The following is a 12,732-nucleotide window of genomic DNA, read 5'->3' as shown; positions in this document are numbered from 1 at the left end:
AAGAGAAACTGATAAAACTGTGATTCAAAACATTGTCGATCATAGGAGAAAAGGCAAAATAGGAAAATGGAGGTTTAGAAATGATCGCATCACGTCCAGTAGAAGACACCATTGAAGTAGTGAGGGGAGCACCATATAGTGGACAAGATGTGCAGTACATACTGGAAAACAGGAGAGCAAAAGTCTACAAGGAGCCTGGAACACTGTAGGCACCATGGCCAGGAGTATTAAAATAACAGCACAGTGCAAATATGACTGAACATGCTCATTCCAACAGTAAGAGTCTTTTAATCACTACAGTATTTTACACTCAAAGCAACAGCAGACCGGTCAGACCACACCTGTATTTTGAAGTAGAAGCGTCCACAGGGCATAGTACCAGAATAACCAACAGCAGCAATATTCCACTGCCCTTGAGACTCCCCACTTAGGCCCATTCTTGGCAAAGACTTTCAACTGTAAGCTCCTCACAACATCTTGATTTATGTTCATATGCTCCCTACCTCACAGATGACATGGTCAGTGACGTGCCCACTATTAGAAAATACTGAGAAAATTGACAGCAGGAAACGAGATCCCCTCTGCCATTCAGATATGCCACCCTCGAGCCATAGTTCATTCATTTTAACAATTTTTTTTTAACAATTATTTTTTTCTAAAATGTGACACCAGCAGCAAGAGGTTAGGGCTTTCCTACTCTTATGAGTGCTCACCTAAAAAAAGGCTTAGCATGCTATTTTTAAAGGCTAATGTTCATGTCATTTCAGCAAAAAGCTCAATGTTGGTTTTAGACACATTTCTTCTTTTATGCCAGACAGGCCAGCTCCTCGTATTCACAAAGCAACTGTGGTTCACTGAACATGTTTCCAGAATTAATTTTGACTTCCCAGGGTCAACTTTACACTGATCAATGAAAGAAATTGTGGGAAAGATTACCTTATGAAAACACATAAACTTAGCCAACCTTTAACAAAAAGAACAACTTGTAGAGCTTTCGTCAGACTCAGCACTCTTCAAGGACAGCCTGTCAGCATTTGGCATATATGAACATGGGAGATGGAACAAATCTACAGGAAATCCTCGTGCTTACTCATATACCCTCAGCACCACAGACGAGTCAAGCCGCTTTTATATGTTTCTCCCAGTTCCTGCATTCCCAGCCATCTAATTTCTCACCACACAAGCAGACTCTTACCTGTTATTTTCTGCAGCAAAGGAGATGGCTCTGGTTCACCACAAATGGCCTTGACTAGGGCCTTTTTCACCTCTTCTTCAGCTGCCTCCAGCTCTTTTCCACTTCTGATTTCTCCAACCACAGAATACATGTATACTAGCAAGACAAGGAAGTCCTCGCAGGTATAATCATCTTTTGTTCTCTCGTTGTAAGACTTGATCATTGGCAATAACTGGTTCAAAACACTAGGCATTTCTGACTCGCCAATAGTCTGAAAAACAGAAGGAAGATTGTGTCAGATTGCCCCCATAGTGCTTAACAGTTAGCATCAGACATACTCCTGGCTGCATCCACGAGCTATTATTTCTCATAATAGCAGTGCTCATTTAATGAAACATTGTTCAACATTTGCATTCATTTGTCAGCACATGGTCCTGTGACTTATTTGCTGCTCAGACAGCAAATTTATTAATTTCCTACAAGTTTTTTCCTAGGGACTCACGGTAGCAGCACCTTAGCACTTGAAAAGCCTGATAATCAGATCTTCTCCATGTACCAGTATGATAAGAGGATGGGAGCATCGGTCTCTGCGGTATGAGTAGAAATGGTACAAAGCACAAGGTCAAATGCTTCCTCTAAATTTTGGGCCTCCTCCTTGGGCCTGATTTTGTACTTGCGCAGGGAGTTCAAAGCCCAGCTCCCATTGACTTCAGTTGCTATTGCGAGCCCTCAGCACATCTGCAAACCTGACCCTATGCTTTCAGGTCAGAAACCCAGAAAATCAGAAACAGAGGGAACTACCTGTGAAGCGCGTGGTGTAAGTGACCAGCGTGGTTTCCTAGAAGAGCTCTACGACAGGAGCAAGGACAGGGCAGCAATCACCGGCCTGGCACGTGCCCTGACCCTCTTCTCCCTCCGCCTCCTTCACAGCACGCTCACCAGCTTCTCAAGCCATTTAACGGGGGTCTTTCACACCGAAAAAGCCTTCTTTGCTAGGCAGGTCAGGCTCATTCCCACACCACATCCATGCTGCGAGGTGAGTAACGCAAAGGCTGTGCGGAAGCAGGGAGAAGTACGTGACTGTGAGGATGAAAGATGACCGTAATGTGTGTAAGAGGAGAGGAAGGCTGGCAGAGAAAAGGAGGGGGAAACTGAGAGTATGCTGGGATGTCCTAGGTCCTCAAGAGTTGAAACTGCACTTGCTTCTTCTCACCTCTGTGGGGGAGGTGTCCGTACAGCTTTACTGTAGTTTTAAAAAGGAGACTTCAGACATGAATCCCCTGAAGCGCTACGCTGACATCCACAACATGTAACACCAGGGCTGGGGTTTAGGTCTGCTGTGAGGGTCTCTGCCACTCAGGACACCAGCGCGACTAATCGTACCGGCAAACTGCTACCCTCCCCGCGCACACACACCTGCGTATGGTATCTCCACACGCTAGTTTTCTGCTGTGGGTTCGTTTGCAGCTCAGCAGTGGGATGAGGTGAGAAGCGGGGCCAGTGCAAGGCAAGCAGGAGGAGCACCCTGCTCCTGCCTGGGGAGGGAGGTGTGGGAGAAGAGAAGAACAGCCTTCGTCTCTCGGTGGCAGTGATCGCTTGGATCCATCCAAGAGGTCTCCTGCAACACCAGTACCCTGCCCATTGCCCTGTGATCACCAAACAGCTCCCTGTGAAAACCTGTGGGTCAAGTCGTAGCGTAGAGTGAAACATCGCATCTCTTAGAATCCAAACAGTCAAGTCTGCAACTATTTATTCTGGGTTGTTACTACAGTAAGTTCAAACAGACTAGTCATGGTAAATAGGCACCACAACCAATAATATACCCTTTAAATAGATTCACAATAAGTAAATAAAATACAAAACAAACAAACAAACTAGAAAGAGACACACGTTTATACAATAACAAAATCATGCAATTAGGTTTATCACTGCTTTTAACTGCATTAATTTAGTTCCGAGCTCTTACGACAACTGAGTAGTTTTCTCTGAAACCTAGGCAGGGCCTTCAGAGTCTAACTTAAGGAACACGGAAACCAAAAGTTTCATGTCCTGGCGTACTCCATACAACACTTCAGGGGGTCCTGGTTTTCATTGTATTTTGTTTTAGTTGTTCTTTGACAATCTCAGAAACACTAACAACCACCTCATGAACTGCAATTTTTATACTCACACCACCCCACTACAGACCTTGATCATAAAAAAAGCACCAATTACTCAAGCTCTCAAGAAACTTTTTTCCAGCCTGTGCTATAGGAAACAACACTTCTGCAGACTTGGGCTCCACCCTGCTCCTGACATACAAGTTTTGCTATGGACCCATCTTTCAAGGGACTTTAATGTGGTCAGGTATTATGTTTCTATTCGAATACATACCTTAGAGAAGAATTTTCTAACTGCCCACATGCTAAACCTAACAGTAAGTGCAACTGTGGACTTGAAGCAGTAAATTATAAAGCTACAGTGGTCAAAAGGATGTGAGGGCCAAAAAGGAATGTTTAGAAATCCGGGAAGGGTTAGCACCCTGTATGTGTTTGGGCATGGAGTGTTAAATCACATGCACAGCAAGTCCCGGCGCTGCTCTGCCTGGAAGCAAATCCATGGTGTTTGGTGCCAGTCTGGCATATGCTGGCAGCTGGGCCACCCTCAAGACGAGGCTGCCGGTTCCCAAATTCCAACTCAGCCCTGCCTCAGTTCAGTATTACCTGCTCTCTTCTTGAAAAGTGACACAAACAAATTCTCATCTGTAAGCCAGTACAATAAATATCAGACCATCCAGCTCCTAAAATGGAAAAAGACAAAACTTCAAGGAACTCAGAGGTATGCAGCTACTGGGAGGAAGCCACGCGCAACAAGCAAAAGCCTAATCAGCCCTAAAAATCTAGGAACTGAAGATTAACCTACATGTGGAATTATTCTGGAATAGATGACAAACTTCAATCTACATTAATCTGAATTCACTTTTAAGGAGAGGCAAGTCCAACGCCACGTTTTATTGAACATCATCTACCATCTACTGGCACATCATCTATCCCCCCTCCCCTCCCAACACACAAACCCTCTACTTCACCCCATCGCTAAATATCTCATAGCCTGCTCCTACAACACCAAAGATAAATTCTTGAAAAAGCTCTATTTTGCATGCACAAATTATCCAAATGCATGGAGCACTGAGGATGCACATGGTTGTATAAAACAGTACGGTCAACAGCTCCTGCCTGAGGATAATAGCTCCTGAAAGTACACGTATACAGCATCTCTGGCAAACTTTCAAGCATACATGATAAAAAAAAAATTGGGTATAAACTTCCAGGATGATTTACTGTAGGGTGGGCTAAAACTCAACAACTTAAAGCAACAATTGCCACCTCTTATCTTCAAAGTAAAAATGAAAGAGAAAAAAAATAATAAAGAGCTATAATAAACCGTTAACTTCAGAACGCACGTAGGGTCTTTCTGGGGTATGAACTTCTCTGGAATGTTTTTCCCTTATCTCTTGGGAAATGGCACTACAGAGGACTTCAAATGGAACTGCCAAGTTTCAGAGGCTATTTTGTCCAAACAGGCCAGTTGGACTGGAGCATGGATGAAAAAAAAACCAGGGACTCGCAGCCTCACTGCAGAGCATGGCTCCGCAGGGAGCTGGGAAATTTGCCTCAAACGAAATCCACTGGCAGATTGTCATTATCTGGCCACCTCCGATGATTTAGGGGCTCCCTGCACCGCCTAACCATCAATCAATTACCCTGATTGAACAACCCTAAAACACAAGTTTTAAAAATGTAACTACCCATGACCCAAATTTCCTGCTGGTTATGCTGGCCTCAGGTTAGCCCCATTTGTCTATCATCAAGGGAGCCAATAAAAATAATAAAAGCAGGTCAATTCTGAGCTTTCCAAGGCTGTATAAAAACATTAACGCTGCTTAATGCAGAGCCAGCTAAGGCCCAAGCTCTAACACATTCTGCTCTGTTGCATTGTTTGGACATTTTAATGCTATAATCATGTATTCTTCAGAATCCAGGAAGAGTTTGTGATAGATTTTTGTTGTTTTCCATCTCTTTCCTCCACCCTCCTTAGTTATTTATTTTTATAACTTAAGCTGTGTAATAATTTACTATCCCTAAGGGTAAATGAACTGACGTCGATTTGCTGATTTTTGCAAAAGGCCCAAGTTTTGGCAGATGGGAGGACAGTGAAGAAAGTAAAAAAAATCATTTTTTTGGTTTTTAAACACTGAACATGATATTGTGCTTCAAAAGTGACATTTAAAATGTGATTTAAAGGATCTACAGGAATTAAGAGGAAGTGTAATAAACAAGGAAAAAAATTTTGCATTTCTGTGAGAGGCATTATTTTCAGTATTAAATAAACCTGTAAGAATCTAAAGCCATATGTACCATTAGACATCTTTTAGACAATGGAAAACAGAGTGCGCTGGCGAGGAAGAGAAGAGGAGGGTCAGAGTTTACTTGAATTAACACGTGTCCCTGACAAAATTGAGAAGAGAACTGAGCACTCTAATCCCTGCGGTTCCAGCCCACTGTCCTCAGCACATCATTAAAAATATTAAAGCAAAAACCAACTTCAAGCAAGTGGAATTTATTTTCTTTTAAAATCCAGGAGGAAGGAGGAGATAAATCTTAAGAGACTACTTCACTATGTAAATATTCTAGTGGCTTTCCGCTTAGGAAGCAAAACATGTTTAATTCCTTCAGAGGTCGCATGAGTTAACAGAACTTTTCGGAACGGGAACCATGCAGCTTTACAATAGTGAGGAATTTTATTGGGGAAAATCAAAACTAAAAAACAACCCCAAAACCCAGCTGCAGGTAAAACCAGCAGAAGGGTCAGTGGAAACTCACAAGCCCTTGCGTCATTTGCTGCCCCATGCTCCTGGACCACCCTATTTAATAGAAGCTCCTTTTATTAGTAACTGAGGTGGGAAAAGACACTTCATGAGACGTGGAATAAGCAGCTTTCCAATGTTGTGCTATTTGATTTGTCATGCTTTACCTGGGTTCGATGTTTTGTGTTTCATGATTTTGCCAAGCGTATTAGCTTCCCCACTATTCAGACGAAGACAGAATATTCTAGCTGCTAAGAGTGACAATGGCACCAAGGGAGGACCTCATGGGTATGCAAAACCAGCTCAGATCCTTCAATGGCAACAGAACTGCAGCAGCAGACATCTTAATGAAAACAAGAGGCACTGCCAAGCTAAGGAGGAGTCTTAGCTGCCTACAGTACTCAGCTGCCTGTAAATCAAATGCTGCAGTTCTGTTACTTGCTGTTTTACACTGTTTGGCCACCTGAGATTTGGGGTTGATTACACATAATTTCCATATGGGTGAGAAGATGTCTGTACTCCCTACTCCCAGCAAAAAAATCATTTCATGTATTTAGTTTTCATTAAATGGCCTATGAGTGACTAGTGATTTGACACAATAAATCAGTAAGCATGATCTTACCACGCAAATTGTGTTTTTCCATATTAAGCTCTAGAAATCATTCTAATTCTTGACTTGGGCAGGTTTTGATAAAAATGTCTTCTCTTTACGTATCTGTAGGGTATGACTGAAGAATAACCAACCCAAAACACAACACAAAAAATGAAGATCTTCAAAGTACTACACTCTCACCATTAGGAAACCCCTCAATCTGTCAGCATCAAAATATATAGCATCCAATTATTCAGGCAGGCTATTTAAGAAGACGATGAAATCATTCTGATAACTGAAGTCCACTGTCTGTACACTTCCTTTTGCAGGAAGTGAGTTTGGATGCCAGAAAAGTTTTAGTCTCAAACTTACGTTTCCAGCTGGGGAGGGTTTACAAAGGCTCGCCTTGCAGGGGGAAGGAGCAAACTTTAGCCTTAGGGGAAAGCAGACGAAGCATCGTGAACTCACAGCAGCTTGAGAGTGGAGGTGTGAGATGGTGGCAGTAAATGGCCACTTCCAGTAAAAAAAAAAAAATGTGTAAGTCATTAAAGATAAGGAGAAAGATCACATTGCCTTTTGTTGGGGACCAAAAAAGGTTTATGACTGCCCCTGTCAATACCAAGAGACTTGCATCTTCCTCTCTTTAACGGCAGTGTCTGTCTATTCACTTGATAGATGATACAGAAATCTACCAAGAATACACGTATAAAGAAAATAGCAGAGAACTAAACTGCTAGTGAGACACAGGAAACAGTAAAAGCACCTAGGACCTGTCTCCTCTGTCATTACTCTTAATGACTCCTCTGTCTTTAATGAAATATCCCTACAGAGCCAATTCTATCTCCTGTCCCCTTTTCTGCATTTATCACCCACTCTGAGCACTGCCCCAGGAACTATATTCTCAAAACTGCAGAGACAATTTCCAGGCAGCCCTTGTAGACAGTCTTAAAATTCTACCATAAACAAATAAAAAGCAAATAAAAGAAAACGAGTAAGCTTTTTAAAAGCTATTTTTAACCTGGCTCATGCTGTCAAAGACACAGACTCACATTCCTCCTACGTGCATGCTCTCCCAATTGGCCTTCATTCTTGCCTTCTGCCCACCACAGCGGCCTCTCTCTTCTGTGCCTGCTGAAGTGTTTCTGTGACTGTGCATTAAAACAAATCGTTTTAACCAGAGTGGTTCTCTCCTCAGGTTTACTGCTTGGCCACAGAAACACGTACACTAGCCACGAAGGCCAAGGATTGGACCACTTCCTTATGCAACAGCGCTGGCTTGAAGCCTACATGAACTAGAGTTTAAGGTTGCCAAGAGATATAAAAGAAAATTATATAAATAATCACCTGCTCTTTGGATGACTTCTTCAATACACTGTCATATGGCCAGATTCTTAACTCGTGTCTGTCAGTCAACACTACAGACATCAACAGTCCTTTGCTAATTTTTACCTGCTGAATATCTATCCAGGATGTTAGCACTTACTGCAAAACAGAGTGATGAGTCAAAGGCAAGAAAAATTAACTTACAACATAAAGCTTTTAAAAAGCACAACATTTGTAAGCTCTTCTGGTCAGATTTTTTTTTTTAACATGTCTTGCGTAATTCCAAAACCATACCACCAATACTTAACAGCTAATATGTGATAATAACAAAAATATTTAAAACAAGCTGCTCAAGAAGCCCTATCACGTCTAAAACCAAAACAAAAGCAAAGCCCAGGACAGTTCTTTCAGCAAGTAACTCCCTAGCCCATGATCATGACCTAAGCAATTGGATTCCACCTATAACCCATAGCCAAAGTAGTGTATTCCAATATTTTTCTTTAACCTAACTTCCTTAGGACATAAAAAGAAATTATATTTTGAACAACATAATTAAGATTTCCTCTTATCACCTTTCTCCTGTCTTTACTGAGCACCACAGTTGTCTGACAATTTCCTGTTTTCAACCACCTTGCAACTTCTTCAGTTATTTTTGTTTCTTGTGTTACAAGAGGCAGATTCAGTTACTATGTCAGAACTGCAAGACTTACACATACATTTTGATAAAATTTAAAATCCATCACAAAAGCTTCTAATAAACCCACTGATATCTAATCTTCCACAGTACAGAAATCACTTCATCCCAGTGAGTTATGCTGTCTGGCGATGCATCATTACATCATACGGTCCAGTTTTTCCCTCCCTCTTTGGAAACCATCTAAATGTACAGCTGTGTTAAGATACTGTAATGGGTTCATGGGGGCTCAGCAGCAACAGCATACTGAAAAAAGGATATTTTATAAGTCTGGATTTTATTAGACAAAGCTCTGCAAGGATAAGGACAATTTTACTTAAATCACCGCATGTCTGACATAAGAGACTCATCAGCAAGTTAAAAAGGGAGTACTTCCAACATACTCAGTCAAAAGCTTTTAGCTGTGATGGCTTCTACAGACGTGCTCGGTAAAAACATGAATCAGCACGGCAAAAATGATGTCCAAAGAATGAAAAAGGAGTACAGGCACAGTTAAGATAAAACATGTACCAGAGAAAGATCTTGGTGCTATGCACGTCAGGATTTTTTGTGTGTGGTTTTTTGAGGTTGTTTGTTTGTTTTTATAAGCCTTGGAATATTGGGAAAACTGCCAGAAGATGGTAGGGGTTCAAAACTGAGAAAAGGGCATGGGGATAACATAATATCCTGGGAGGTTAAAGCTCACATCAGCTTTGAGGAGAACAATGGGAAAGCGTTCAGTCACTACAAAGCAAAGGATAAGAATCCACAGGGACAGAAAACAAATAAAGGGGATATAAATCAAGAAAAATATAGTACAACCAAATCAGTCATTCAATAGTGCACACCATATCTGCAGGAGGGGATTCTATCCTGCCAGATGGTTACTGAAAAAGATTTGAGAAATGCTCTGGACAAAGAATAGGACATGAATCCCTGCTTAGAACCCTAGTTATAACCCTTCAGGTTGGAAAAACAGATGACCCAGAGGGGATAAAAGGTCTAAAAAATCACCAATAGGGTAGGGATTGATTGCGCGCTCTCTGTCCCAAGACAAGAACTAAGGGGCAATAAACGAAGCTGGTAGGAGCCAGTTTAAAAAGCAAATTAAATGGAGGTAGTTCTTCATGCAATTTGCTCATATGTGGAACTCCTTGCCAAAGGCTGTTGTGCTGCTAAATTCTTACTTGGGTTCACGAAGATGATAGGAAAACTCATAGGGGAAAATTTTTTCGTCAAATATTAGTAAATACACAGAAACCACATCTGTTGCAGAACTCAAAACGGTCAGAGCTGGGAGAGTATCATATAACCTTGTCCTCTTCTCTTAATTTTCTGTAGGCAGCTGCTTTGAGTATGCTTAGAAAAAGCAAACTAGCTCAGCTACATTTTCGATCCAATCCAGAATGGATGTACTTACCTCAAAGTCATGGCTAAAGGACCAATATAACTACAAAATACAGTATCCAGGGGAAAGAAGTAGGGGAGCAGGTTTATTACAGTATGTGGCACTGTCAGGATCAGTTCCGATATATTGTGCCCAGTTCCAGTGTCCACATTTCTAAGAACCTGTGGAAACTAGACATAATGTTGGAGAAAACTATAAAACAACTAAAAGAGTAAATTTCTTCAGAGTGAAAGACAGTTGGCTTATCAAAAGGAAGAATAACAGTTTATTTGTGCAGACAGAAGAAAATTTCAGAGTATGAGACAGCTTTTGAATCTAGTCAAGAAAGGCACAGGAGAAACAAGGGAAGCTGAAACTTTTGATTTTTCCAGTTCTCAAGTTAGTGGAGATGCTCTTGGTGGCGTGCATATTTCAAGAAAGACTTTGGAGGGTGAAAGGACAGAAAACAAGCAGAAAGCACAAACTCAGCGGTCTCACGCAATAAAACACTATGCATAAAATGCATCTGGTGAATAAAACCATAAACTCTTTGGCACAGTGCTTAATGGCAGTGAAAAGAATTGTGAACTGCAAGGGAAAAATAGAAATAGCAGAAAGGATAAAGGTAATACATACTGAAATACTGGACATGCTGTGAGAGCTGGCACACAGCAGTAAGTTATAAAAGGAGACTGACAGTCAAAATAACCTCATCTTGTCCCTTTTTCTCCACATTTTTGCCTCTTGAGCCACCTCTTTCCTCTCAGCCCTTTGTTTTACACATCATCCTTCACTCCTGCGCCAGTCTAATGTCAGATGTTTCAGAAACTCCTCAGAGCTGCAGAGAAACCTCCAGACTTTTGGTGATGGGTCAGTCCATGGTGGACACTGGTACCAGAAATGAAAAAATGAGATGGCCTGGGACAAGTGTAAAATGGGAAAACAAGACCTAATGGGTGAAAAACAGGAGTTTGGAGCCCACACGACTGTTTGGGCTCATTTGAAAGAAATTTGTTTTCTTATTGCTGTTGGCTTCTTGTGTTGAAGTGTCTTACCTCACCATCAAACTTTTTTAGACAAATCCAGTCAGCTTCGGCCTGTAGAAGTTTGATATTAACAGACAATCAGGACCTCTATCATACATTGCCACAAGCACCAATGCCAATTTGCACCAAAGCATCATACAAATCATGATTCCAACTAAGTTAGGGCCAAACATATACCTGATAGCTTCTAGCGATGCTTAGAGATTATACTATTCCATAAAATATGCTGAATAAGGGTACTATTTTGACCAAAACACCCCACTTCACAGTATCGTTGAAACCCAACTTTTTGTTGACAATTTCAATGGAAGTGGATGCAGATCTGAGCAAAGCAGCATTCTCTCGCCCTATCCCTTCTCTTTTGCTCCTTTTTTTAAAAAAAAGGCCAAAAAGTGAAAATCTACCACTAAGATAAACATACTTGCCAAAACCTGTTGGAATTTACCAAAATACTAGGAATTGAAACTCCTATGAGTCAAGAAACTTGAAAGCCATTTAAACATCAACTTGCATGAGATGGTCATATGAGGCTAGATGCTAGATCACATTACTGCATTTCACAGGTATGAATTTAAACAGTAGCTAACTTGGAAATGTTTTGCACTGCGTTTAAAATATTTTATACCTCAGTATGCAGATAGACTAAGACATAACAGATGACATAAACGACAAAGCAAAAATATATGGACATGGGAGGTTTGCACAGGAGAAGATCCCACTGCTCTGCCCACAGTCCTGGTTGGAACCACAGGAAGGAGACAGAACAGCAACACAAAGACATGCGAAGGCAGATTATCAGTCCGCTGGAGAGCACCACGGCTGTTAATCAGTACAGTAAATGTTATCACAATAGAGTACTGACATTTCTAGCCCTTGTACAAGGCTCACCATGCTTTAAACAGGATTCAGGCTTTCATGGTGATTAAAGGCAGATGTCACACGCATGAGTAAGTTTGTAACTTATGAGCCCCTCATCCATTTTTGTGTGTGGAAGGAATCTTTCATTGACAGGACATCTTCACTGGAGGATGCTCGCTGTGGCATGATTTGCACAAGGAAGAACATTTTCCTTCCCTTTTTCAGGTTGGGAAGAATAAAACAAGCTTAATTATACAACTATATCTCATTTCATCCTATGAAATGGATCAGGCTAAAACCTTAATTTTCCTGTCCAATTTTCCACTGCCATTAAAAACTAATCAGGTTACCATCTTTCAGAGAGCAGAGGATGGCAGAAACAACAGTGATTCTTCAAAGTAAAGGATGTATTTTTTCCCTATAAATATGCAAGAACTGCAGTCACAATGACTACTGATCATATATCTAATATAAAACATCAAGTGAAATACAGGCATAGGCAAAATGACAATTATTTTTCCGCTGTGATAGTGCTACAGTGAAAAACTTCTGAAATCCCATTCTTTTAATCTTCTCATCCCATCCTGGAAATGTTTTCCTGCTCTAGAAGCTGACAGTTCTCTCTTCAAGCACAGTTTAACTTGAATGCCTATGAGCGGTTCCTTCAGCTCCTTAACTGAGTAGGAATCCTCAACGCTGGTATTCACGTGCGGTGGTGAACAGACCGCATGCCCTGGGTTGGGCATGCCTGTGCATGGGTATGTGACCTTTTAGGGCGCCAGTTATTACTAAATATACCCAACACCTCCTTGTCAGTCATGATACTCCATGCC

General features: G+C 41.3%; 1 protein-coding gene across 1 annotated transcript in view; it reads right to left on the bottom strand.

Moving 5' to 3' along the window:
• The window catches only part of SCFD2 (sec1 family domain containing 2), a 207,072-nt gene that overhangs the window by 117,039 nt on the left and 77,301 nt on the right, over positions 1–12,732 (bottom strand). The window contains exon 5 of the mRNA XM_069790287.1: positions 1,196–1,445. Coding sequence (XP_069646388.1) covers positions 1,196–1,445 — 250 coding nt within the window. The remainder of the gene's footprint in view (positions 1–1,195; positions 1,446–12,732) is intronic.

Source organism: Haliaeetus albicilla, chromosome 1 (genome assembly GCF_947461875.1).
Source record: "Haliaeetus albicilla chromosome 1, bHalAlb1.1, whole genome shotgun sequence".
Classification (NCBI taxonomy): domain Eukaryota; kingdom Metazoa; phylum Chordata; class Aves; order Accipitriformes; family Accipitridae; genus Haliaeetus; species Haliaeetus albicilla.
The sequence above is the reverse complement of the archived record's forward strand: the minus strand, read 5'-3'. Positions and strand labels throughout refer to the sequence as shown.